Source organism: Ambystoma mexicanum, chromosome 1p, assembly GCF_040938575.1.
Source record: "Ambystoma mexicanum isolate Mex_15411 chromosome 1p, UKY_AmexF1_1, whole genome shotgun sequence".
Lineage (NCBI taxonomy): Eukaryota > Metazoa > Chordata > Amphibia > Caudata > Ambystomatidae > Ambystoma > Ambystoma mexicanum.
In genome coordinates this window covers 1,273,867,384-1,273,894,425 of record NC_090921.1, presented here as the reverse complement: position 1 = coordinate 1,273,894,425, position 27,042 = coordinate 1,273,867,384, and the positions used below count along the sequence as shown (strand labels likewise).

Below are 27,042 nucleotides of genomic sequence, written 5' to 3'. Positions count from 1 at the left end.
ATAGCCGCCATTGTGGACATGACACAGGCTGACCTAGTCAGCATGATAGATAGCCCAACCGCCATCCCACCCCTACTGAAGGTGGTGTCTGTACTCCACTTCCTGGCCACAGGCACCTACCAGCACACAGTCGGACAGTTGCATGGCATTTCTCAGCCACTGTTCTCACGGACACTATTCCAAGTGCTCGATGCCCTCCTGCAGCACGCAGACGACTACATCTCTCTACCACGCTCGGAGCAGGAAATAACCAACACAAAAGTGGGATTCCATGCACTTGCCGGCATACCGGGTTGCATTGGTGCCATCGACTGCACCCATGTTGAATTGGTCGTGCCACATGCCATGGAGGCCCAGTACCGCAACCGAAAACAATTTCATTCACTGAATGTACAAATGGTGTGTGACTCCAACAGGATCTTTACGCATTGTTGTGCCCGATTCCCTGGATCAACCCATGATTCCATGGTCTTGAGGAACTCTACCATACCACGCTACATGGAGCGACACGCAGGGAACAGATCCTGGCTACTCGGTGAGTCTCATTGCATGCATGATGATGTGGGGTATGTGATTTGGCAATGTACTGGCAGGAAGGGGGGGGGGTGTGCGTACGTATCAATGGCATTCCACATCCTACGTTTCTCGTCCACATACAGGTGATGCTGGATATCCACTGAAGAGATGGCTCCTCACACCAGTCCGGAACCCACGGGACCAGCATGAGGAGGACTACAACCATGCCCACTCACGTACCCGTGTAGTCATTGAGCAGGCATGCGGCCTACTGAAGGGCCGTTTCCGCTGCCTCAGCAGGTCTGGCGGGGCACTCCTGTACCGCCATGAGAAGGTTGCAAAGATGGTGATGGCATGTGTCATGCTCCACAACATGTGCGTACGTAGAAATGTGCCCATGCCCCCTGACGCAGAACTGCAAGCACCGGATGATGGTCATGATGAGGGTGGGGATGTGGCAGCACCTCAAGGAGTCTGCGAGGCACCGGAGGCCCGTGACATTCGTCAGCATCTCATTGATGTATGCTTCTAGCACTCATGCCTGGTGGCTGATACATGGACACGGGACACGTGGCACTGTGTGTGTCTGGAACATGCACAAAATGGACTGTACGCCTATGATGGCCTAGTACACAAAGATCAATGTCCACACATCTCATTGGTTGATCGTGCACTGTTTATGGCATATGTGATATCATGTTGTACACCCTATCGACCCGCCACCCAAGTGAGCCCAACACACCCCCTCCACCCTCCTACCTCCCCCCCGAACACCAGTGTTCAAAGATGCTCATTGTCAGTGGGCTGTCGCTATTGCATGCCCCCTCTGCGGGTATCAGGGGCACCCCTGCCTGTGGAGCGCCGGGTCCTCCCAGATCTACGTTGGGGGCTGCCCTGGACGGAACTTGCAACGGATGATGTGTCTGCCTGCTCACGTCCATGCATGTCCCTAAGGGTTTGCGAGAGCTCAGTGAGCACACGGCGCACTGCGGCAAGTTCGGCACATACGTCTTTGGACGTCGCATGCAGTTCCCCCCTCAGGCTCTCGGTGCTTCTCTCAATTTGTGACCTTAGCGTCTCTGTGCCTCTCTCCATTTCTGCCCTAAGTGTCTCAGTTGATGTTTCTATGTCTGCCTTGGTGCCCCCACATTCATCGGCATGGTCCTTGAGGAGTGTGGCCAGTTGCTGCTGTTGTTCGATCAACTGGTCGAGGGACTGTTGCCTCTGCTGGGCCATGGCCATTTGCGGGGGTGTCGCAGAGGGGCTGTTGACCTCATGTTGCCTTCCCACAGGGCTTGGGGGGGATGGCCAGTCGTCGTCTTGTGGGTGCCCCTGCGTGGTATCCTCATGTTGTACGGGATGGGACAGACAGGGGGATTGGGACAGGTCATGGATGGATCTGACTTCGGCATCCCCGTTTTCTGTGTCCGAGCATGCTGCCATCAATGGGGTGTCACCTATGGTGCTGCTGCCACCAGAGGCAGTGCCTTCTGTGGCATCCATTGGGGGGACCTGTGGTGGTGGTGTTGTGGGCATGCTGGCTGCTGGGGTGCCTGTTGATGTTCCCTCCTCTGTGCTGCCACCTGATTTGTGCTGCTGCCGTGTCTTGATGCGTGCAGCTGAGGTGGAGGGTCTCTGGCCGTTGGTCTTGGCCCTCTTTGCAGGTGTGCTGGTAGGGGTGTCCTGTTGCTCGTCGTTTGGATCGGACCCTGTGGTGGAGTAAAGGAGAGCGAGGGTTATTGATGGGTCTGTGGGAATTGGAATGGCATTGTATCACATGCTTTGGGGTGGTACCTGAGGGTGTTTTGGGTCGGGGCCTTGGAGGTGCTTTGATTTGTGTGTGGAGTGAGGGTGCAGTTGTTTGGCAGCCTGCAGTTAGGGTGTGCCTGCTGCACGTGTAGTGCGTGTTTTAGGGGTTTTTAATTATTTATGTATTTATTGTGGTTTTTAACGTGCGCTATCAGGCCGATGTGTGTGGACGTTCTCCTGGACATGTGTTTCTGTTGCACTATGTGGACGCATGGTACTTCACATGGATGGACTGTGTGGATTGTTTTATCTGGCCCACCTACCTGAATCTTCGGATGTCTGCACTCCTTTCTCCATCCCTCCGACTCCCTCTATGCTCTCCATTCCGATGGTGGAGGCACATATTTCTTCCCAGGGGGTCAACTTGATGGGTGATTCAGGACCTCCCCCGGTGGCTGTGGCAATGTTGCGGTTGGCAGAGAGTATGCTGCGGACGCGTATCCGCAGGTCGTCCCATCGCTTGCGGCATTGCTGTGGGGTGCGGGGTGCGGTCCCCACCGCACTTACCCGCTGTGCCACCAGAGCCCATATGGCCTTCTTGTTTGCAAGTGCCGTCCTGGTCATTTGCGTGGAGAAGACGACGGCAGCATTCTCCTGGAGGGTCTCTGTTAGCACGGTGAGTTCCTCACGGGAGAAGTGGACCTGCCGCTTGCGGTCGCACGCTTTCTTCGCTACTTTTCCCATTTTTCTTGGTTTCGCTAGGGTGGTTGACGGGGTGGGGTGTGTCTCAGGGTAGTGTTTTTAGTGGTTGTGTGGTTTTAGTGTATTTATAGGTGTACGCCGGGATGTTTCCCGTTCCGGGCCCGTGTTTTAACTTCCGTTTCCGTATATTTCCGGCCACCGTACTTTCCGGTAGGCGCACACTGCGGTGACCGCTAAGAGGGGTGGCGGTATTGCACCTGGGGCGCCGTACGGCGGCGGTGTGGGCCGTTTTGGGGTCATTTCCGCCATCGCGGACTTTGCACTTCCGCCATGCCGTGGTGCTCGTGCCCGATGGGTCGGAATGGGCCGCACTTTGCTCCTTCGTGCAATGGCGGAAACGCTATTTACGCTGTGGCGGTCCGGTCAGTCGCTTTCCGCAAGGGTCGTAATGAGGGCCAAGGTGTTTTATTTGGCACCTTGCAACACGCAGAGATTTGTCTGTACTCACTGTTAAGTCCTTGATGGGTCAGTGCAGTTGGCTTTACTGCACTGATGTATCAGAGTCGGCTTAAGTGTCTTAATTTATTTACAAGAGCTGCAATGAGGCTCTGTCTGGTAGCCATGGAATTACGCCCTGCAATGAGATGAACATCACCAGTGTGTCTAGCTGCTCAATGGAGGCTTCAGGCCTCACCTCAGGAGGAGGGCTGGGGCACGACGGTAGCCTTCGCTCCACATCTTCACTTTCTTGTTCCTTTGCGCGCTTCGCGCACGTGTTCTCGCAAGATCTCGGGTCCCAAGATCTCGCGGGATGAGTTTTGTTAGTTGAGATTTTCATAGAAATGGTAAATCTTCCTTACCTGGGTTAACACCAGAACATTTTGCTTTGCTAGTGGGATATTTTTCCTTAATACCTCTGTGAGTGGAAACCTTTTTCAAAACCCATAGAATCTTTTACTCTTTTTATGGGTGTCATTTTCTCTGTCTTTTTAAAGTTATCATCTTTAACAACTTTTTGGCAATCAGTGCCTGCTGTTGCTGGGTTGCCATAGGGGCTCCCCTTTTAACTTTCTTTTGATAAACTTGAGAGAACTACAGTTCCCAAGGGTAAAAAGGATCTTTGTATCCCTTTTATATTTTGCAAGGTGAAACCAGCACACCCCACCTTATGTGGAGTGCTGGAGAGATGCATTGCATCCCATTTCACACTAAAACTGTAACAATTCTGTTACAGGGACAGGCTTACCTTCAATGGCTGGTGGCAGTGATACCTTGTATTAATTTGGTGCACCTTTACCGCGGGCTGTGTGCACAGCTGCAGTTAAGGCATCTAAGGGTGCTCATTTTACCAAAATGGCCCCTGTCTTCTTTTATCGCCATTTTAGTGTTTCTTGTCCTTTCCTGTTCCTTCCCCTGGCATCCAGGGTGGGAAATTCCTTTGCGTGATTTTTATCTTTGGCGGGAGTCCCCTGGACTCCCCGCCCAGGCTCCAGTCTGTCTGTGAAGGCAGGAAGCAAGGGAGGAGTCCAAAACTCCACAGCCCTTTGTCTTCCTCCCTGCCTGAATGGGGACACATCCCAGTGGGGACTGGCTGTCCTGACTGGACACCCAGACCGCCCCATGTTGTAAAATGCATGGAGAGAATGCAGAAGTTGTGCTCTAGTTCCTGTTAAATACTGCAAACCTGGAAGCTGAAAAAGTCGACCACTGGAACCAAAACCGAAGAGGATGATGAAGGAAAATCGGATGAAATGATTTCCAGCGACTGGAGAGCCTGCTGTGTAACCGGAGCCTGCTGTAGCCCTTCCTTCTAATCGACCTGGGGACTCTGAAACGACAACCCTGACCTGGTGAGACCCACTAGACTCAAGAAGACTTGCATTTTGAGCCATCCCACGCATTGCTGCAACCTTGCGTCAGAGTGCTGGATCTTTGTAACAACGAGAATTCAACTGCGATTTTCTGTCTTCTTCTGTGCTCCTTGAAAAGGCGTCAAATCTGCAAAACCACATTCAGCCACGAGGAAAACCTTGCCTAGAGCCTTCTTCATCGATCCCTGCTGCAAAGTTCCTTCTGAGGTCTTGTTTTCAGTCAACACAACAAGGAATCCACTGACCGGGTATTTGGCTGCAGACCTTGAAGTCCTCCTGCTGCAAAATCTTCTTCAATGTTGAGGTACTGTGTTGGATGGGGTATGTACTTATCTTAAGTCTCCTTGGATTTTTGTGTAGCTGTGGGGTGTTTTCTGTGATGGGGAGGTCTCTCCTCCAGTGTACCCAGTCCCACTACTAGAATCCTTTTAGGGTGTCTTCTTTGAAGCCCCTGGACCCTCTTCTAACCCTAGAAGTAACGTACTCACCTATTTGCCCAGTCTTCCTAAGGAACTCTGACGTTTGCTACTTAAGAACCTATTCTGATACTGTCTGTTGGTCCCTAGTCCCTAGTGACCCCCCTTCTGCCACTGAGAACACTCATGCTCCAAGAACCAGGGAAAGACTTTTAAGAGATTGGGCCTTTTGCCTAGAAAAGAAAATAAGTGTTTAAAAGTTACTTACAATTACCAACCAACTCTTTATAACTCTAAGAGTGAATAGTTACAAAAGTTATTACTTACCTTGGATGTGTGATGCACTATTCTTAAGAGTATGGTTAACATCTTTCTTTCATTAGAAACCGTTTTGCCATTGGGTGTGCCTCTTCCTAAAAGTAATGTGTTGGTTTCACCAGATTACTCCTGTTAGGATAATTGTATCAGTGTCCCCCATCTGGGTCTTGCTTCCCCTGACTTTCTGCTAACCTGTCCAGAATAGGTGTGTATTAGGTTGTTGCCTACCTAGAATAACTTTGAGTCATTCAGTTAAGTGTAACATTGGGGTTTGCTTTCCCTGTACTGTTGTAGACCGACATAAGAAGAGTTTTTGGTTCTAAATGTCCCTCATGAATCATACAGAAGTTACTTGTATAGCTGGGAAAGATCTAACCTGGACTACATTGTGAGATTAAAAATGTAAATGGGTTTTACTTACCTTGAGTTAGCTGTGTGCCTCCCAAAAATAAGTTATAATAGTTACTGCTTATCTCAATCTGTGTTTCACTGATCTCAAAACACCTGTATTTGAATATTACACCCTTAGGTTTTACTCACCTAGTATAACTGTGGGTTATCACAAAAGTAGTTCTAGGTTTTTACTGTACCTGGAATAAGTGTTCCACTATTCACAAAAAGTATATTGTCCAGTTGACTGATTATGTGATTTGCACTAAGAGTCATTGTACAACTGGTAGGGTCTACTGCCCTTGCATTACTGAATGTAATTGTGAAAGTAACCATTGGTTTTTACTCCCCAAGAATAGGCATGACCTATACTGAATGTGTATGAAACGGTTTTGACTTCTCTAGAACTACTGTTAGGTGTTCCAAATGAGGCTTATACTTTAGTCTGCGTACCTTCAAGTATAGTGTTGTGTTTTTATAATTTTGATTTTATATAATGTGTTAGTACTTATTCACCCCTAGATTTATCTGGGCCTACTTGTATTTAAATAAATCCTTTATTTTTTACAATACATAGATCCTCATCAAAAGTTTGGCGGTAACCCTTAAATGCGGCAGTAACGCTATTACCGCCGCATTTAAGGGTTTGGCTGGGGGTAAATGAGCTGGGAAAATTCCCATTTTCGGGCACAATTAGCACCACGCTATTAGCGCGCGCTAATTGCGCCGAAAATCCCCTATGGGTCCAACAGACCCAATGGGGAATTACGGTTACCGCCAATAGCGCCAGAGGGTTTGGCGGTACCGCTATTAGCCCAGGCGGTATCCCGGTGGTAATACCGCCCAACTCGTGATGAGGCCCATAGTGTTTCAGCGTTTCTTTGGACCATTTGTATCACAATTTCATTTGTACTGATTCTACAGCCCTCTCTCCTTCCTGTAAAAGCCTGGCTGCTCTGTCTACGCTACCACGGACTCAGGTGGTAAAGCCTTATGCTAAGAGTGGAGTCTTGTACTGCCTCAGTTGAATGGTTTTACTAAGCCCTTAGCTGGACTTCAGAAAAAATGTCCTAGCACAAGTCATCACACCTGCGCCTCCTTCAGACAGCCTTCAGCTGATCCTATGGCTCCCTGCTGTTCCATCTCTCTCCAAATGTTATTCTCCAATGTTTTATTTTCAAAACGCTTCTCCAAAGTTCCCTCCTGCCAAGTCCATTCCTTGAGGCCAGGGGGTGACCTGTCCACTGTCCTTCTCCCCACTATTCCAAGTGGCCCCTCATAAAGACTTTATAGAGCAGCCTAGTCATGGTGGAAGAACCAGTCAAAATTTAAAACAAATACACATGTTTTAAAACTATTTATTCACCCTGGTGTATGTCCTTATTGGTATCAGGTAATAAAATCGCGGCAAAAATGTCGCTGGTAAAAGAAAATGCTGCAAAAATGCTGTGGTTTGACCCGGTAAAGGTGGACCCCATTATACCATTTAAGGGGAGCAGGGGTTGCACGGTTGTCCCCCGCTCCCCTTAAATGGTATAATGGATCCAGGGATTGCGGGGGTGTCCCCCGCATCCTTTACATGATTGTGGCGGCAAAAGCACAGCATTTCTGCCGCAATATTTTGTATCCACAGCCATTTTTGCTACGATTTTAAGACATGGAACCCCTTTATTTCTCTTATATTGCCTCCGGTTGGGAGGAGGAGGCGAGGTGTTGGATGTCCCCGGGAAGGGAGGCCAGAAGGGCAGCCCGCTATGTAGGCTGTCCTTCTAGCGCCCCTACGGAGGCTGGTCAGTCTCTGACCAACCCCCCGGGCCCCACTTTTCCAACACAAACACTTTCGCACAACACAAAGGGAAAATTGTAACGCTCACCTGGTATCCACGGGGACGTCACTCAACCTGTTCTGACCTCTTACGACTTCGAACCCTTCCCTGGAGGCTATTCGACTGGAGACTGGGCCTGAAACACAGGATTGGTAGAGTTTAACTCCCTTTTGTCTGTGTGCTTGAACCCCTTCTTCCCCCGGGGTCCAACCCTTTCCTTTGATCCACAGCTCACCTTGTTTTCTTGGATAGTGTGCTCTCCATCCTGCTTTCAGCGCAGGGGCGCGTTGATTGATGCGGGCTCGTTGCTGCCTAGTTACTTCACTGGCAAGAGTCCGACAGGTAAGTATAATGAGTCTTTTGAACAGTTCTCTAACTTTGTTCCTTTCCTTCCTTAGATGATGGCCGGCGTCCGGGGATGGCGGTGTGCTGCTGAGATGAGTAGCGCTGAAGGTGAGTGAGAGCGCGATGCACGATGCACCCCTTTCGTATTTGTATTGAACTGAGTTCTTTTTCTGTATCTTTTAGGTGCCGCAACGTTTTCAGCGTGGATGCTGGTTATGAAAAACAAATGCGGTGAGTAAGCGCGGTATGCGGCGCCTCTAGATGTTTCCACGCTAACCTGGAGAGTCTTTTTCCTCTTGCAGATGGATGAGAAGTTCTGGAGATAGTTTCCCCAGAGCGGCTGAGATTCAGGTAAGCATTTGAAGCTCGAACAGTGTTTAAAAATAAGCGAAGATTTGCAGAATACTTACTAATGCCTTTTTTCTGTTCTTTTCCCTTTTCCTTAGGAAGCGGTGTGCCGGGATGGGAATGACAACGCCGAAGATGCCCGCAGAACAGAAGGAGCGATGAATGATGGGCAGAAGCGCCGCAAGGTAAGGCTGTTCCTAACGGTGTTCTTGTTCTTGCAGGAGCTGAGCGCAGAAGAAAGATGCAGGCCTACTGGGGACCGATCCAAACACGGTGAGTGTCACGCTGCAGGTGCAGAAAATGCAAAGCAAGTTTCTCAGCCTGGGCGTGGCTTAAATAGTCTCTGGGTATCCCAGGTGTCTCTGGGCTGAACCACACCCAAAAGACTAGACTGCACATGCAGTTCTGGGAACCGGAATATGTGGGGGCATCCATCTTTTCCCCATCAATGCACTACAAGTCCAATCCCCAATGTTATCCTATGGGAGTGAGTGAGTCTGGTGCCACAAGCGCCAAGTCTGACTCCAAGTGGGTCTTTGGAGGGATGGAGAGGCCCTTGAGGGCCATGTAGGTGATCGTGGCCTGGCTCCAGCCTGACATCTTGGAGGGCTGGGGACATGAGGGGCAGGAATCATGACAAAAATGGACCAACACCAGAGCCGTTTACCTGACATGTCCCAATACAAGGGTCGGGCAAAGTCAGGCAATTGATCAGAATTACACACACCTGCGGCCCTTTCCCTTCCCCACAGGGATAAAAGGTGGAGCCAGAGAGCACAGTACGAGCACGGCAGACAGCAGGACGAGGCGGCTAATGTGCGGAAGTTGAAGAGAAGGAGAAAGGCGACAGGAATCAATAGGGTGATGAGGAGAGAAGTGACCTTGCCCTTTTCATCCCAGACACATGCAATCTTCGCAGAAGAGCGCCTAAGACCACGAACAATAGCACAAGTGTCTTGCGGCAGATGTCAACGGTACACGGGGAAAGCCTATGCCGATAAACTGGAGTGAGGGAAGCTCCCGCACCCGTGGTACCAGCCTTGACTCCAAAAAAGCCAAGTGCTTCATCACAGCCAGTGAGTCGAGGGGAGAACCGATGAGAACCCGGGCTGTGTTGAGTGAGAGAATTGCAAAGTGGCAAGTTTTAACCAAGTTGAAGGAACTGGGAATGAACTGTAAAAGTGTTAAGGGGAGACCAGGTGCAGAGGAAAACTGGCACCACAAGGGTGCTAACTCAAGAGATTCTGGTTGATCCCCCATCTGAGAGAATCTACAGATATCAGCAGGCCATATGAGGGCCAGCGGAATAGGTCAAAGTGTCATACTGACGGTCAAGCAAAATCCCTGTACAATCGAAAGACTTTGATCTACAAGCTAAGTGAAAGAAAGGGAAGTGAATCTTAAGAGGGGCAAAGTCTAAAGTTCCAAGAAACAGAGTGTTGACAAACGTGAACCCGGCCAAGGGATGTCTGCTGGAACTCTTTAAAAAGACATTAAGATTTGTGGAACACGATACAGGAAGGGTCAGTGCCCAGAAGAGGGGGACCCAGGGGTGAGGCCATCACCCTACGTGAAACTGTGGTAAACAATTGAGAAGGGTCAGCGCCCAGAAGAGGGGGACCATGGGGCGAATCCATCACCCAGCGAACAGTGGAAACAAACTTTCCTTTGTTGAAGGAACTTTTGTTTTTTTTTGTTAGTTGATGAACGTCAGGTCCTCGAACGTAAGAGTCTTTCAAGTGAAATGAGACTTTGCCATCAACGGTCCCAAAAGCTGCCCAAGAGAGTACTGTGCTCCAAGATCCCACCTTACCCCATGCTCAAAATGTGGAGAAGGGAGGCTCTGGCTACAGCATCTTGACATATTATTTGAGAACCCTTCTTTCTTTTCTTGAGTACTATACCACACTTTTTTGTATTAGCTGTAAGGTTTGGCAATAGGCTTCTTAGTAGAGGCCCTTTTATTTGACACAACGCCACTAGAACTGCCTTATTTTTCGTTTGATGGTTGACGCTTGCTCCCATCTTAGATTTAGGTTTAGAATAGGCGTTTTTCCAACCTGCATACAGAATTCATTGTTCAATAAACACCCTTTAACTGTGATCACTTGTGTCTGTCTTACTTATTGCCACCATGAGTTCCGAACACTATAAGACTATTCACATACTGCCTGGAGTTTGTTTCTATTTGACCGGTACAGCCGTACGATCTGAGGAGTTATCATTGCATTTGAAATCTTGATTATTCCATAAAATATGTGTCACAACACTTAGCAAAAAAACAAGAAAATTGGCTCTTTACCTGCCGTGGGGCATTCATAGCTAGCATCCATAGGCTGTGTGCACTCCACAAGTTGAAAAATAAATAAATAAATGACCAACACTCATCCAACAAGTCATTATGAGAATGAAATAAAAACCTGCGAGGGAGGTAGAGCTCTAGAATACCTCTGTCCCAAGCCCTGAAGCTTGGATGTCCTACAGCATATTTCACACCTACCACATAAACACTCTTTACAAACAGGTTTTGCGCTGGTATGATGAGTAATTTGTTCGGCATAATCTGATCTCTCGTGTTGTTCTCTTCCTTGTATTAGGTCCTCCTGCTAATTCCTGGCTGAGTTTTCAGCACACGTAGCCTGATCAGAGGAGGACCCAAAACTCTGTGACATGAGTGCCCAGAAACCCCTCATCATCCCCTGGCTAACGAGACAAATTGGTAATCCCGAGTATCCGGGCCTGACCTGGACGAACCCCGAGCACACACAATTTCGCATTCCTTGGAAACACGGCCTGCGGCATGACCGGTCTAATGATGACTTCAAAATCTTTGAGGTGAATCTTTTAGAGAACTTGGTTTTGGGGATGCATTGATAGGGTTTGAGGGCATGCACTAGGAAGTTGGCTGTCATTGGTTTATTTGGGAAGGATAGACCAGACGGCTACATTGCAGCCTTCACCAGAAGTTACCAAATTGCCCTATTAGTAATGACATTTCCTCGACTGGCCTGAGATGTTAGGCAGCCTTGCCATTGCCAGAGGTCATGGTGTAGAGCAGGGAGCTTCTCATATTCAGGATTGCTTGGCATTGGTGGTGAGGTCTAGGCATCAGGATCCTCTTCCTTCCAAAGGTGCACTCTCAATCCATGCAGTCCTGCGGTGGGATCACCTCTGATAATAAGAGGTCATGGACCGTGCCTTTTTAGTTTTTTGCCTCTCTCCTCTGATCCTCAGCCTCCATGCCCAATCAATGCATGCCCACTCTCTGCGTGAGTGACCGTGAGCGTTTTGTGGCAGCTAGGCCTGCATGGCTTTTTCTCTCCTCCCAGGGATCCCTGCTAGAGGTGAGAGGAGTAATCAGCTTTTGACCTTTCATCTTGGGCCTCTCATGAATCACAGCCAGTGGTCATTTATTTTCTGCACCCATTTTGTAAGGCCAGTCTTCATGGAATGCATAGCGTGCACAGAGGTTGCAGGATGTGGTACTGGCAACAAAGCCCTCTCTCCCCTATTGGAAGATGCAATGATGTTGAATACCTAGCATAGTTGTTCACTGAAAGGTACAAACCAAGTTATTTATGAATATGTAATATGCCTCATTCTTCATTCTCCATAGGCGTGGGCGATCGCCAGTGGCACCTACCAGCCCGGCAGGGATGAGCCAAGGCCCTCTGTGTGGAAGAGAAACCTGCGCTCAGCCCTGAACCGAAAATCCGAAGTGAAACTTATTGCGGATTGCAGCTCTGACTCCGGGGATCCGCACAAAATCTATGAGGTCCTCAGTCAAGGTAGCAGAGAAACTTCACAATATCTAGCACTCCAACGGGGCACAGACCGGCATTACCGCCCGCAGACCAGTACACCCATAAACAAGGGCGTCCTAACTAGCACAGAAAACCCTTAAAGGACACATGCAGACCACTACTCGCCAAGAACGCAGGCCAGCATGTTTACAGAGACCCTGGGCAGGTTCAACCTACATGAGCACAGGCTGTCGTATTCCTTAGGAACACAAACATGGGACACACCACTTTAAGAGCACATACACCGGTGGGGCACTGACAAACACTCATTGAAAGTGATTGGGTTACTGCTGCAAGATGGCAATGCTTGGTTTGCTTCATATGTCACCCTCCGACACTTCCAGGTGTCCAGGTACAGCCTTAACTCCCCACTCACCCCCCTTACTGTTTGTGTTCACCAAGGGTCATTCCTGGGTCCACTTCTCTTCACTCCCTGTACCTCTGCTCTTGGCACTTTTATCTCCTCCTACGGCTTCTCCTATCCACCCTTTGCTGCTGACCCTCAGATCGTCTTCTCCTTTCCCTCCTTATCTGATTATCTGATGACCTACAGTCATAACATTTCTAACTGTTTCTCCGCCTTCAAATACTGGACGGCATCTCACTCACTCATGCTCAACTCCACTAAGACTGACGTTCGTTACTTCCCACCCAACAGGCTATCTCTTCTTCTCCCCCCTCTTCTATTCTTCTCTCCTGACTACCTTCCCTGCTCTGCATCTGCTCGCAACCGTGATGTCGTCTTCGACCCATGTCACAACTTCTCGCTCTTCATCTCCAAATCTGCCTCTGCGGCAGATCTCCACAACATCACAAAAAATAAGACATCTTCTTCGCTTCAACACTGCTAAGCACCTAATCTCCTCTTTAGTACTCTCTCGGTCTAGCTACTGTACCAGTCTACTCTATAGCCTTCCAAACTATGCTTTTTCACCTCTCGACAAAGTCATCAACTTCGCTGTCGGTACATTCTTCAACCTTCCCCGCTTCACCTCCGCCTCCCCAGCCATCTGTCAGCTGGGCTTTTTATCTTTGAGACAGAGGGCAAAGTATAAACTCATTCTCATCATCTTCAAATCTATACACAGACTTGCCGCAGCCTAGCTATCAGCCCATTTCACTCCTTACGATCATCCTTGGCACGCCTCTTTTCCTTGCCACCCCTTATTCCCCTTGCGTTTCCTCTCATTTCTTCTCTCTTCCACCCCTTGCTCCCTTAGGCTCATTGGGCTTACGAAAGGTAGGACCACCATTTTGGAAATGGCGGCCCTTTAATGGCAGCCATCTGATTCAATCAGGGTGTCCTCTGTTGTGGATATTTGGTCTCCTCTCTTCAAGCACCAGGCTGCTGTGGCCCAATAGCCACCACATCTAGGTCTGTGCACTGGGATAAGCTGTGACTTTGTCTCAAGTCTGTGGACCGTGATTGCTAAGAATGTACCTTCTTCACCCATATATGAATATTATTGTATCTTCCGCTCTTGGGGGTTGCATTGCCAGAACATAGAGAACATAGAGAGCCTGGGACTTGCTTGCCCACTCCCCCTCCCAATTCCCCACCGATGATCCTGCATAAATGCCTTACAAAGTTGACGCCTAATGAAGATGGTCTTCCCTGACCCCCAGGTTCCATCTAACCCCACTTCCCAGACTTCATCACGATATGCATTTGCACGCAAATTCGTGGAGGGATGGTGTCAGACCTACATTCTACTGTGTAACGGATGCACATTGCAGCCGAGGGGCCTTCAAGAACCTGTTACCTCTATTGTATTTTTATTTTTACATTTTCTGCTCTATTTCAGTGGTGGAAATTAAATGAAATGAAACGAGCATATTTAGTTTTGACTATTAGGTGGCACTGAAGCGCCACCTATAAACCGAAACTATTGCATTATAGTTCAGCTAGGGAGAAATGGCTTATGAGGAGGAACACAAAGCTGGTAGGTGTTATTTGATTTTTTACCCACCCATTGACTACCCATGCTTTCCCTATGGCCATTCCCACCCACTTCCTGCCTCACTCTGCCCAAAGCACCTCCTCCTGGGAACTCTTTAAGCTAGCTTGTTCATGCCTTACCAGCAACCTTTGTGCTCGAAGTGCCTGTCAGTGTTTTTTCACAGCAGTCTTCTGAGAGTTAATGACTTAATTGGAGCTGTAAACATGCTACCGGTGTAATACAAATGTCTTAACCAGGTCTGCCTGCAGCCACTCTATTTATAATCACAATGCATATCCTTCACTGAAGTCCTGTTAAAAACAAGCATTGGCAAAGTCACAATACTTGGCTTGTGTAGACGTATTAGACATTTGCCAGGCACTGCTATTATATGCCCAGGTACTGGCACCATTTTGCAGCTGCTACCATCGATGGACAGTTAATATCACTACGGCAGTGCCTGGCAAATGCCTTTCCCATTCCTACACAAATGCTAAAACTGTTGGCATTGCCAAAGCTTGTTCTGTTCATAGGTCAGAAATGCAGGGATGTTTCAGGAGAGACCACGGTCTGCTTTGGGCACCCCCTTGTGCCTGGTTTGTAACAGGGCAGACCAGGTATAGTGCATCCCTCTACGCATAAGAGATGATGGGCGTGCCAGGAGGACAAAGCTGCTCGTGCATTTGTACATTCAGTTTTCCCCTCAATCAGCAATCATGCAAACTGTTCGTTTTCAAACTTTGGAGCCCAGAGAGCAAAATAATATTTTGGGAATCAGTCCTCATCTATTGACTAGAGTGAGGTCACTCCATTTAAGATAAACACAGATAACTATCGAGAGGGTGCAAGAGGTCACATATGATCAAATACAGACCACATGTTGCTATGCAATGATAAATACTTCATAAAATGTGTTCATGTTTTCCCATGGTACAGTACCGAATCTGCATTTAGCATGTCATGCTATTGTACTTCTTCACGGCTCCGCCCTAGAAGGCCTACTTCTGGGTTGGTCCTTAAACTTGCATTTTTATTATACCACATATCAACAAAATGTCCTGCTAACTACCTCGCTCACACCCTGCTCCACCCTTTATGCTTAAAACAGGGGGCAACATTTCAAGTTGCAAGCCACTAGCCGGGCATAAAGTCACTCGCCATCTCAATTCCACACATACAACCACAAAATGTCTTACTCGCCAAGAGGCATTTTTCTCAAAGCAGTGGCTAGTGGTGAGTGCAAATTGTGAGCCCTGCTTAAAGAAAATATTTTGTTTCTCTCTCTGCATGCTGCTATCTCTATTCTCATCCAGTGTTTACACTCTCCCCCCCCCTCTCAGATCTCTGTCACAGCCACCTCTCCCTCACTCTCTTTTTCATACATCTCCGCCCCCCTGGGGCAGACTCTCCTCTACCTTGCATGCTTTACTGCAAACCTTTAAATGTTTATTTCTCTCCCAGGCTGTCTCTTCCCCCCATCTCCCTCTCACAGATACAAACTTGCAACCCCACTTCCTCGTCTCCCCCATCGCCACTCTCATGTCTCATCACTACACGGGAGAGAAGGGGGAAGGCATCACAAACCCCGTTGGGCTGTTCCCACCTAGTATGCCCGGTGGCTTGCGCTAATAACGACTGAAGGCTCCGCGAGAGTGAAGGCGACAGAGTAATGAGAGAAACTCAGGGTCTGGCTCTATGCTCTGTGCAACAGGAGGAGACGCGGCTCTCGGAGGCAGTGCCGTGAGCTCTCCCGCCTGCCCTGTGCTACGCACTCCATCCTTCCACTAACTACACCGAGTCAAACTGCATGGCCCAAAGTATATTCATGCAACCACCGGTCAGGTATGGGAGAGAGGTAATAATATGCGCCTTTCTGGTAAACACAAGGCACAATAGACACCATCCACTCCTCTCTGCCATTCAAACACATGTATCCCTTTTTTGTCTTGTTAGTTGGACTCACCCGCCTGAGCATAATCTTTTCTTGAGTACTACAGTTTGCAGTGGGTTATAGCGCCATCGGTTTGAGCATCATTCCTTCCCCCTCTATACACTTTGTCTGCCTCGCCCAAGCAGTTAGTCTTTTTCCTGGTATGCCTTGAGTTAAGGCCACCCCAGCCCCCAGCCAAAAAAGATAACATATTTCAAGATGTTCACCTTAGCTCCTAGCACACTGCTTCAGAATTGCATCTAAGTTTCCTCAATGCCTATTGGCCCAAGCCAAAGGTACACTAGGTACAGAGTCCTATAGCTATATGTGATACATTAGTGAACCTGCAAGAAAGAATAACATTGACTCCTGGAAACTCTACACTCATGGAGTCAGTCCTGGTCCAAGGTTCTATCAGTCTCCGCCTTCTGCCCCATCCATCGTGATTTAATCCCTGAAAGCTTAATGTCAGGCTTCTACCACAGTCACCTTGAGATGGTATGCAATAGTCTGGTTGGCCCACCTTGGAGTATAGGGAGTTATTCTAAATAAAGCACAAGCTCAATGCTATAATCAGGAATGAAGGCAGCTCTTGCCTCCGAGCCCATTCCACAATCACAAATGCTGCGTACCTCAGACTGTCTTCAGCTATTTCTAGGGCAGGTTAGCACTGCCACCGTGCAGCACACCTCGACACAAAAATGCACACACAGGGATGCAGAGGTGCACAACTAGGGTCTCGGAGAAGTATGGAAAAGTGCACTTACAGACTCCTCAGGGGGCACAGACTGGCAATCCACTGGGCACAGGAAAGGGGGCAAAGGGGAACTCACAAGCCCAACAGGGGTTTAGACATAGGCACAGAGGGGCACTCATAATCTCACCCAGGCAACAACCAAGGAAACACACTCACAGAGTTAGGGGAACTATCAGGGAAGCAGACAATAACACCCTGGGGGTATAAACATTCAAACCCCAGGGCACTCAAAAACATTAATGTGTACTGTCCAGCACACTGTTGGGAAGGGCACATGATCTTCCTGCACCCCCAAGTGCTTCAGACTAAGGCCAAGGCCGTTTTCGGTAATGTAAAACACCAGGAGGGAGGGGAGTGCCCTTAAAAGCTTCTGCACGATTACATTACTGCATGCTTAAAGGTGCAGTGCACATTTGGAGATGGCAGCCATCTTGGTTATTAGCAGCCATATTGGAGCACAAAGCATAAACGCAGCGCAGTAGTCAGCACCCCAGGCCTAGGCTGTAAACATGAGCAAATCAATAGGTTGTATCCCAGGCAATGATGAAAAAAGCCAGAGCTACACAGACCCATAAACCCTTAATTGTCCTAAAATGTTGCCAAACTTCATGCCCTGCGAAGAATGTGCCGTGCAAAGCCATGGGAGGAGGGCTGAGCGCTTTGGTGCAATACAATTCCACAAGAAGGAGGGCACGGGCCTCTGACACCCACCATTCCCAATTCTAAGTTATAGCACCCAAATATGCACCCCTGAATTTCAATGGATCAGCCAGCCTCAGACCACTGACCATAAACCTGCTGGACACCCGATCGATCAAAAAGATCAGAAAGCAGGGCCCTCCTGCCTTCACTTGTAGGTCACGTGATTTGTCCTGCGAGGTGCAGGGAGGGATGAAATTATAGCCCAGAACGAGGATGGACGACCTTGGAGAGGTGCCGGCCTGTCTGGGAGTGAGTGAATTGTGTGAGATAGTATGGCCTCGGTTTTCCTCCCGGGCCCCTGTCTACTTGTACCAGGTGCACTGCTACATAGATAGAGATGTGTTGATTATTTTACAAAATAATTGCCTATTACTCGGCTGGCGACTGATGGTGAATGCAGCATTCCCCACGTTGAAGAAGATCGGCGGACGGGGCTGGGACCCATTGTCTGGCATCCCCTATGGAGCAGGTGACCTATGTGCAGGGTCGCATCAACCTGCCTCACAGGTTTCTACTGTTTGTAATGATGTCACTGATGACACTGTGTACCTTTATAACGTACTGCTCATGCAGATTTTGCCAGGACGTTCCGCGGCAGCAGAGTTCTTTGTTGGCGCTTTTTCCTTTTGTATGGAAATAAACCTTGTTATCCTTGCAAGAGGTGTATTAGGCTTTTGCCTTAGTGGGTTGTATTTTTTGTCTAGTGTGAGCATCTAGGGGCTTTCCTACAACTCCCAAGTCAATATATTAATGAGGAGCATGGTGCTCAGCCCTGACTACCCAGGAGTCACAGTCAAACAAAACACAAACTGCCAAAGGTTGGAATACCTATATAGGGATCGAAAATCCTTCTTTCTTTGCATGTAACAAATTATTACAATTCAGCATCAACCAAATCCACAATGGCATATGTGTTGATTATACTAAAACCAAGCTTTATTTTCAACAATTTATCTCTCTTAAAAATTCTTTGTGCACATGGGGGTAGTGTACATACAATTCATCAACAAACAACATTTTGTTATTTAAATACTCAACATTAAATCCATCTATCAACTGGGTGTTCCTCCTACATATTTCTCATCTTTTTTGTTTTATTTTATTTTTTTTTTCATTTTTTTTAATTCAGAATTAATCAACAAACATATCAAAACTATTTACAAAAAATAGCCAATAAGTAACAAAAGTCCATATAAATTACTATACATGAAAATAATAACGCCATATATATAGTGCAATGCAAGACCTAGTACACACCAAGAAATGTCCTCCATATTTTCTCGAAAACTTTCAGATTCCTTTGTCTCCTGAAAATTACCATTTCCATATCAGCAAGAGAATGCATTTCAGAGATCCAATCAGTCGACAGTGGCAAAGTTTGTGACTTCCAAATGCAAAGTACATTTTTTTACCTACTAATGCCCCTGTGAACAAGAATCTTTTTTGTGACATAGTAAGATCATTCAATAGACTGTTACCTGCTAAAATCATCGTTTTGAAGTCCAGATCAGTGTCAGTCTCTAACACACAAGGCACATCCGACAAATATCAGACCAAAATCCACGAATTCTTGGACATTGCCAGAACATGTGTTCTAATGTACCAACATCACTCAAACATTTCCAACAATCATCAGAATCAGACATACCCCGTTTCATCATTCTTTTCAGGCTCAAATAAACCCTGTTCAAAATTTTTATCTGTCTAGATCTTTCACCCAGATTCAGTGAACAAAGTTTCACATTACTACACATCTCTATCATTCCTCTCTCGTGATAACACACCCCAATTGCTGATTCCATTCTTCCCTCAGTTTCACATTCTCCTTGTATTTAGAAACAACATGTTTGTACAGTCTACTCGCAATCCCCCCTTCACCCGGTCCTCTCACCGCCGTCAATATTTCTAAGTTCACATCCTCTTTCCATCTCACCCTACCAATGCTCCTTTTCAAGCGGCTGTACACAGAATGTCCCTCGAAAGCCCAGTCCGCTCTCTAGCATGTTGTCACTGACAGTTCATTTAACAAACACTGCGCCCATTACTTCAGTTCTAGTTTTTACCCTCTCTTTAGAGCACAGACATTTGCGAGGTCAAAACGACCAGACAGTAAAGAGAGGAAGGTGTAATACACGGAAATTCTACTGAGGGGAATAATGTGAGGGGTGTGATGGGAGGGGCCATGAGGCATACGTGGGAGGAACATTTAGTTGAAAGAACATTAACAGGGTTAAGTAATATGTTCTTCAAATGGATTGTGTCCTCCCACGTATTCTTCATCTCTGATAAACTCCCAAAGCAGTATGTGTAGGAGATGGGAGTAAGAATGTACTTATTATTAATGCTGTGAAGTACAGCCTTCCCAAATCCTGCCTACTGTCTGGCAGAGTCAAGGCAGTATTGTTTTGAAAATGTATGCAGAGAGTACCAAGTGGCAGCAGCACAGACATCTTGTACTGGTACCCCTCTCTGTAAAGCCTATGAAGTGGCCACACCCCTAGTAGAATGCGCCCGCAGGCCCACAGGAACATTTTTACCCACTAAATTATAGGATTCTGAAATGCATAGAATAATCCAGTGGGACAAGGTTTGCTTGGTCACAGTCAGTCCTTGCTTGTGACCCATGTAACCCACAAACAATTTGTTGTCTTGTCAAAGATTTGCCATCCTAGAGATGTAAAAACTCAACGCTCTCTTAGGGTCAAGACAATGGAGTCTTTCCTCCTCCTTAGAAGGATGAGGTGGAGGATAAAAAATAGGAAGATCAATTTTTTGAGCAAGGTAAAACTATGAAACTACATTTGGTAGAAAGGTGGGACAGACGCTCAAAACAACCTTTTGCTTGAAAAAGGTGGCTTACATGAAAAAGCCTGTAGTTTACTGACTCTACACGCTGATGTAATGGCCGTGAGGAAAATCTTTTTGAGAGTCAACATCCTTAGAGCACATGAATGTAGCGGCTCAAAAAGAGCACACAGGAGGTATTTGAGCACATGGCTCAAGTCCCCAACTGGTATAATGAAAGGGACTGGAGGGAGCACATTAGTGAGCCCTTCCAAAAATTGGACTACGATAGGGATCTTGAAATAGGATTCCTGCACTGGCGATTGCTTCAAAATGGATAGCACTGCCAGGTATCCTTTTATAGTGCCACTGTAGAGCCCTTGGTTGGCCACATGAAGCAAAAAGGACACACCATTGGTGTGTCACAAACAAAAGCATCCACATTCCTAGCTCTGCACCAGCTGCAAAACATATTTCAATGGCAACGGTACAGAGACTTTGCTGCTGGCCTTCTAGCCAAAAGCAACACTTCCATTACATCTTCTAGAAGTCCCAATCTTTGTATCTCAACCTCTCAGAAATAACGCATGAAGGTTGAGAGTCCTGATCTCCGGGTGAAGAATGTGACCTCCCTCTTGCGAAAGTAAGTCCTCTGGGGAAGAGGTATCGGAGGACAGATGGACAGATGGACATGTCCAGAATGTCCGGGTACCACGTGCTTCTGGCGCAATGCTGAGCAATCCCAAACTTCCTCAACCTCCTGAGGACATGAGGAATGAAAGGGACCAGAGGGAACACGTACAGAAGTCGAAATGCCCAGTCCACTACAAACGCATCTCCCGGAGCTCCACTCCGAGGTAATTCCCTGGAGCAGAACATGTTACACTTCCAGTTGACACTGGACGTGAACAGATCAACTTGAGGGGTTCCTCAAAGGGGGAAGATCTCTAGAAGGACATCCTGAGCAAAGTCCCACTCATGGGAGACTGTGCTCTGCCTGCTCAGAGCATCTGCAGCCGTGTTCTCTTCTCCGGCAAGGTGAACGGCCGTGAGAGAGATTCCTTCTTGCAATGCCCCGAAACCAGAGCTGCATTGCCTCTCTGCACAGGAGTAGAGATTCTACCGCACTTCTCTTGTTTAGGTAGTACATGGCCATCGTGTTGTCTGTTGTTATCAGGACGTTATCCCCCCATACAGAGGGCAGAAAGGCCATCAGCGCTAGTCTGACTTTCTCAGCTCCAAAAGGTTTATGTGTAGTTTGGACCCTGGTCTCTGGCCATGGGTGCTAAAAGGGTTCCCCCTTCCAACACGTTCCCCTCGCAGGCCCACCACAGCAGATCCTGCACAAACTTGCTTGGGATCTGAAGTAGGTCTATCATTCTGCCAGAGAATTGAGACCACTGAGAACTGAGGGCCCATTGGAGAGACTTCATTGTCAGACAAGTCTGGCACCAGGAAAATGTAGGATGCCATGAGGCCGAGCAACCTCAAAAAAATGGAATGCCGGAAGATGTTCGGCATTCTGGAACTTGTCAACCATCTGCCGAATGTGTTAAGCCCTCACCTCGGGTGGCGAGGCTTTCCCAGAGGAAGCATCCAGGACTGCTCCAATGAATTACAGCTTTTCATAAGGTATCATTTGGGACTTCTTGAAAATGAGGGAGAAGCCCAGTCTGTGGAGAGAGTGGCAGGTGATGCTGAGATGTTCCAGGACCTGTCTGGGAGAATGGGCCCTGATCAGCCAATCGTCCAGGTAGGGATAGATGTGAATCTCCACCCTCCTGAGACTTACTGCCTCCACCACCATCAACTTTGTGAAAAACTTCGGGCAGAGGCGAGTCCGAATGGTAGAACCCAAAGTGAGAACTGCCAATGGCAAACCTTAGGTACGTCCTGTTCTTGTAATGAATAGGCACATGAAAGAAAGCATCCTGAAGGTCCAATGATAGCATCCAATCCTGGAGCGAGAGGGCCTGAAGGATCTGAGAAAGAGTAACCCTTTTGAACTTGTTCTTCCTGAGGATGGGTCTCAATCCTCCTTCCTTTTTGGGGATCAAAAAGTTCCTCTCTGCTACAGGTCCTGGCTCTATGGCACCTTTCTCCAGCAGGATGGAGACCTCCTGCAAAAGGAACCAATCTGGGATCCTGAGGGAGTGGCCCCTGGTGGATGTTCTGGAGACCTTTTTAAGAATGGGAGGAAGTTACCCTGGGCTACGGTCTGCAAGGCCCAAGCATCAGAGGTAATACCCTACCATTCTTCCAAATGCTGATTGAGCCCCCCACCCCTCCCACAACAGTCCTGTGGACCAAGGACTCAGAGAGCTGTTGTAGAGACTGATGGCAAGGAGGCTGCCTCTTTGGCAGACTTTATACCACAACCTCGTCAACCTTGAGGAAATCTTTTCTGGCCTCTTTGGTTTGCCTGGCCCCTTGCCCTTCCGAAGGACATGTAATAATGAAAGGGCCGACCCCTCCAACCTTGGGAAGTGGTATGGGACATTTACAGCTGCCGTATTGCCTCGCTAAGCGATTTAGCTGCCGCTTTAGAAGTTTGGAGCTTCTCTAGAATCTCATCTGCTTTGCTTGCAAAGAGATGGGACCCATCAAAAGGCATGTTCAATAACCTAGATTGAACATCGGGTGCAAAGCCAGATTTCCGCAGCCAAGCAAATCTGCGTGTCACAGTACTGGCTGCTATGGCCCTGCTGACACTGTCGGCAGAATCCAGTCCAGACTGCAAGTACTTGCACATGGCTACCTTACCATCTATAATAATGTTCTGAAACCTTCCCTTTCCTTCCCTTCCCTTCAGGGATATGTTCTGCAGCCATGGCTACGACGTCCCATATCGTAAAGGCAAATTTGACTACGGCACAAGTAGTGTTAATAGCTTTCAACACCATACTACAAGCAGAGAAAACTCTCTTAGCTAGAATTTTGAATCTCTTATCATCCCCGTCAGGTGGTATAGTCGGGTAGGCGCAGGCCTGGATGTTGAAGTGGCAGCCTGCACTACCAAACTCTGGAGTCAGGTGTTTGGATAGAAAATCCGGGTGTACACTAGATGGCTTATTTTTGTTTGTGAGATTTTTGTTCACTGCAGGGTTTGTATCCAGGGTTTCCCAAGTTGCCATTACCCTTTTCTGTAAAGCAGAGTGGAATGGTAAAACAGTATTCTTCTGAGGACCTTGTGCAAAATGTCAGTTAGATCATCTTGCTGAAAAAGTGTAGAAGACCTTCCCTATCCCAGATACTCTGTGACCCTATTCATGAGTGACCTGTATGAGGCCTCTTCATGGTCAAAGCGATCTGATGTTGCAAAATCTGCCCCAGGAGCGGTATCAAGGCCACTTGCATTCTTCAAAGAGTCAAACAAGTGTTCCATTCTAGATTCCTCTGAAATTAGAGCCTCTGGAACATTTAGGGTTTCCATACTCAAGCCCAAAAGGAGGACTGTCCTGGTCGGAGATCTCATTTTCCTCGAAAATGGATGACCTAGACTTAAAAGGTCCTTTTTAGGTAAGGGTCGAAGAACTCAACCTGTGGCTTGACGGAGTCACAAAGGAATGAGGTTTAGGCCTCTCCTCGACTTGAGGCTTCGAATGCACTTGAGGGGTCGAAGGTTTAGAGCCTTGGCTCGAGCACGTGCAAGCCGAAACCTTTGGAGACAACTTCTCGGCCTGAGAAGGCATAATGGGGTCATAGGACTTTTTCGCTTCTATATAAGAAGCCGGAGCTGCCTCCTCAAAGTTTTTAACATCTGAAGATGAAAAGCCTCCCACTCGGCCTTAGAGGCACTTACGTGGACAAGATACCTTGCACTCGGCAGAGGAGTCAGAAGATGTTGAACTGGATCTGTGATGTTTTCCATGGCCTTCTTACGAGTAGCCGATGGCAACAAGTGATGGGACCCACTGCAAGATCGTGAGCACTTCTTGGAGCACTTCCGTGGTGGTGAACTCCCCCCTCGAAATCCTTTAATCGGAAGATCTCCTCTTCGAATGAGTCATCAATGGGGATTTATACAGCGGCCAACCCGTAGAGAGTTTCCCTTTACTCCCTTTAAGCACCTTTCCTGTCATGTACCTACAGGAACCGTAGTTCTCTGTCTTGTGCTGAAGCCCGAGACCTCAGAGACTAATGGTGTGTGAGTCTGTAATGGACTTCTTGGCCCCACAATCCATGCATTTCTTGAAAGCCGTCTTTGGAGTCGACATTATTGATAAATAATTGTCGAAACAACGAAATCGCACCGCATCCGAAGCGAACTGTACAGTGAAAAAACAGAACTGAAGTAACAGGCGCAGTGCGTGCTACATGTACTGTAGGTGACATCATGCTCGAGAGTGGACAGAGGCCCTCGAGGGACATTGAGTCAACGCCGCACTGTGCCATCCACAGAGAAAATGTTTCTGAAGCAGCTGACGCTGGAAGGAGTTTATCAAAGATGAGGAATACATGGGAGGACACAATCCATTAGAAAGAAGGATTTTGTATCCCTATATAAGTATTCAATCCTTGGCAGTTTGTGTTTTGTTTGACAGCAAACCCAGCTCTATAGGCAAGCACACCCACAGTCATTTATTTTATTATTTATTTTATTTATTTGCATTTGTTAAGTGCACATCAGAACTAAGGCATCGTGGTGCTAGTTACAGTGTTTCTTAGACTTAGTTACATACAGCTGTGCCCTTGGTTACATTGGGCAATGGTTAAGGTACATGTAAATAGAGAGCAAGAGGGTGGGCAGATGCGCATGTTAGTTGAAGAGAGCAGTTTTGAGTTGTTTCCTGAAAAGAGGAGGGATGTTTCTGCTCTGAGGTTAGTGGGCAGTGTGTTCCAAAGCTTTGGTGCCAGGTAGGGGAAGCCTATACCTCCTGCCTTGGATCTATTGATGCGTGGTATGATGAGACGGTTGGTGTATGTAGATCTGGTAGGTCTTATGGACTGGGATCTAGACAGGGTGCCGGATAGGTAGGATTGTGCTGTATGGTTGATGCATTTATGCGTCGTGGTGAGGATTTTGAAAGCAATCCTATCCTTGACTGGGAGCCAATGGACAGCTTTCCTAGCTAGAATGATGTGCTCTCTTTTTGGTATGCTGAGCGCTGCTCTGAGAGCGTTATTTTGGGTGGTTTGGAGCTTTGATAGGTTGTTCTTGGATGTGCCGGCTAGGAGTGCGTTGCAGTAATCCAGCTTAGCTCCAGTGGTGGCTCTTGCTATGGGCAGGCAGTTATCTTTAGTTAAGAAAGGTTTTATTGCGCTGACGAGTTTGGTGCTTAATGCCGAGGCCGAGACTATTGCGCTTACTTGTTTATCCATAGATAGGGTGGCATCTATGTGGACTCCTAGTGTTTTGACTGATGATAGGACTGGGATAATGCAGTTGTCTATGTTAAAGTTAGTGTATAGTGGGTTGAGGTTGGCGAGAGTGGGCTTCTGGCCTAAAATGAGGATTTCAGTTTTGTCCCCATTCAAGCAGAGGCCGTTGGTGGCCATCCAGGCTTGTATGGTAGAGTAGATTAGTTGAAGGGCGGTCGATTCTTGGAGTCATGGCTGAGAGCACAACGGATTTTAGATTGGCATGCCCTGGGGAAGCCACACGTTGACCCAGGGCCATTCGTAAACACAGTCAACCACTATCAGGCAGAGACAACAACATCATACACAGGCAAATTATATGATATGATTTGTTATTTATAACGCGCTTAATACCCAGAGGCTTCTAAGCGCAGACCCGGGGTCGAACCTGTGTTGCTCGGTGTCGTCTTGCTTCCAAGGCGAGCACATTGCCCCTGAGCTATCCTCCCAGTACACTCAGCAACACAAACGAGCACACCCAGAAGTACAACATGGGCAGTCAAGGCACAAAGTGCCCAAGTGCATAAACTGGCATTCTCAGACACACATACAAAACCACTCAATGGCACAACACGTACACCCAGGGGAACACAATAATAAACACATACATGGAGTGCATAGAAAACCGAATTCCTTTTCTTCCTCCCTTCTCGCTGCTCAAAGTCTACTCTCTGTTTCTTTCTTACAGGTCCACAAGTCAGTGAAGAGACACAGGAACAAAGCGAGTCCGAAAGTCCTTGGTCAGACGTTGACAACCTGGAGCTCATGGTGCGTGACGTGGTCAGGCAAGATAAGGGGGCAGTAAAGGGGAAGAGGGAGCTTCCAGTCTGCTCATAGTTATTAAACGTCAAAGCCTGGTGTGTTTGAGCATCTACAACCAGGGAAGTGTGCAGATGCATTGTGGGTAGTTTGTGATATCACACAGAGATCTGGGATTGTCACTGTCTTTTTACCCTTAAGAGCCTTTATCTGTCAGTATCTCAGGACAGCTGCTGTAGCTGACCCATCAAATTGACACTTTGAAGGCTGATGCATATAGAAGTGCTGTTTATTTATGGTTAAACATAAGCATGCATTTTATGAAGGTAAGTATATCTTTTCTGATGGTTCATTGAGGAGGTGGGCCCCTGGCTTCTTCCCTGCTCTTTACCTTTCTAGCCCTACTCTGCAGCACCTCTCTTACTGCCCTGCGTCTCGTGAGATCGGCCACCTCCTTAGACATCAAAAGATTATACTCACTCCATATACCTCTTTTTTTGAGAACTGTGATGAGGGTGATCCCTT

At 47.7% G+C, this 27,042-nt stretch overlaps 1 protein-coding gene across 5 annotated transcripts in view; it reads left to right on the top strand.

Moving 5' to 3' along the window:
• Positions 1-27,042, top strand: part of IRF3 (interferon regulatory factor 3) — a 430,041-nt gene that overhangs the window by 14,023 nt on the left and 388,976 nt on the right. For all 5 annotated transcript variants that reach the window (XM_069605200.1, XM_069605192.1, XM_069605193.1 and 2 more), the window contains exons 2-4: positions 11,079-11,316; positions 12,098-12,269; positions 26,447-26,526. In XM_069605200.1, the coding sequence (XP_069461301.1) occupies positions 11,152-11,316; positions 12,098-12,269; positions 26,447-26,526 (417 nt within the window). In that variant the 5' untranslated portion in view covers positions 11,079-11,151. The remainder of the gene's footprint in view (positions 1-11,078; positions 11,317-12,097; positions 12,270-26,446; positions 26,527-27,042) is intronic.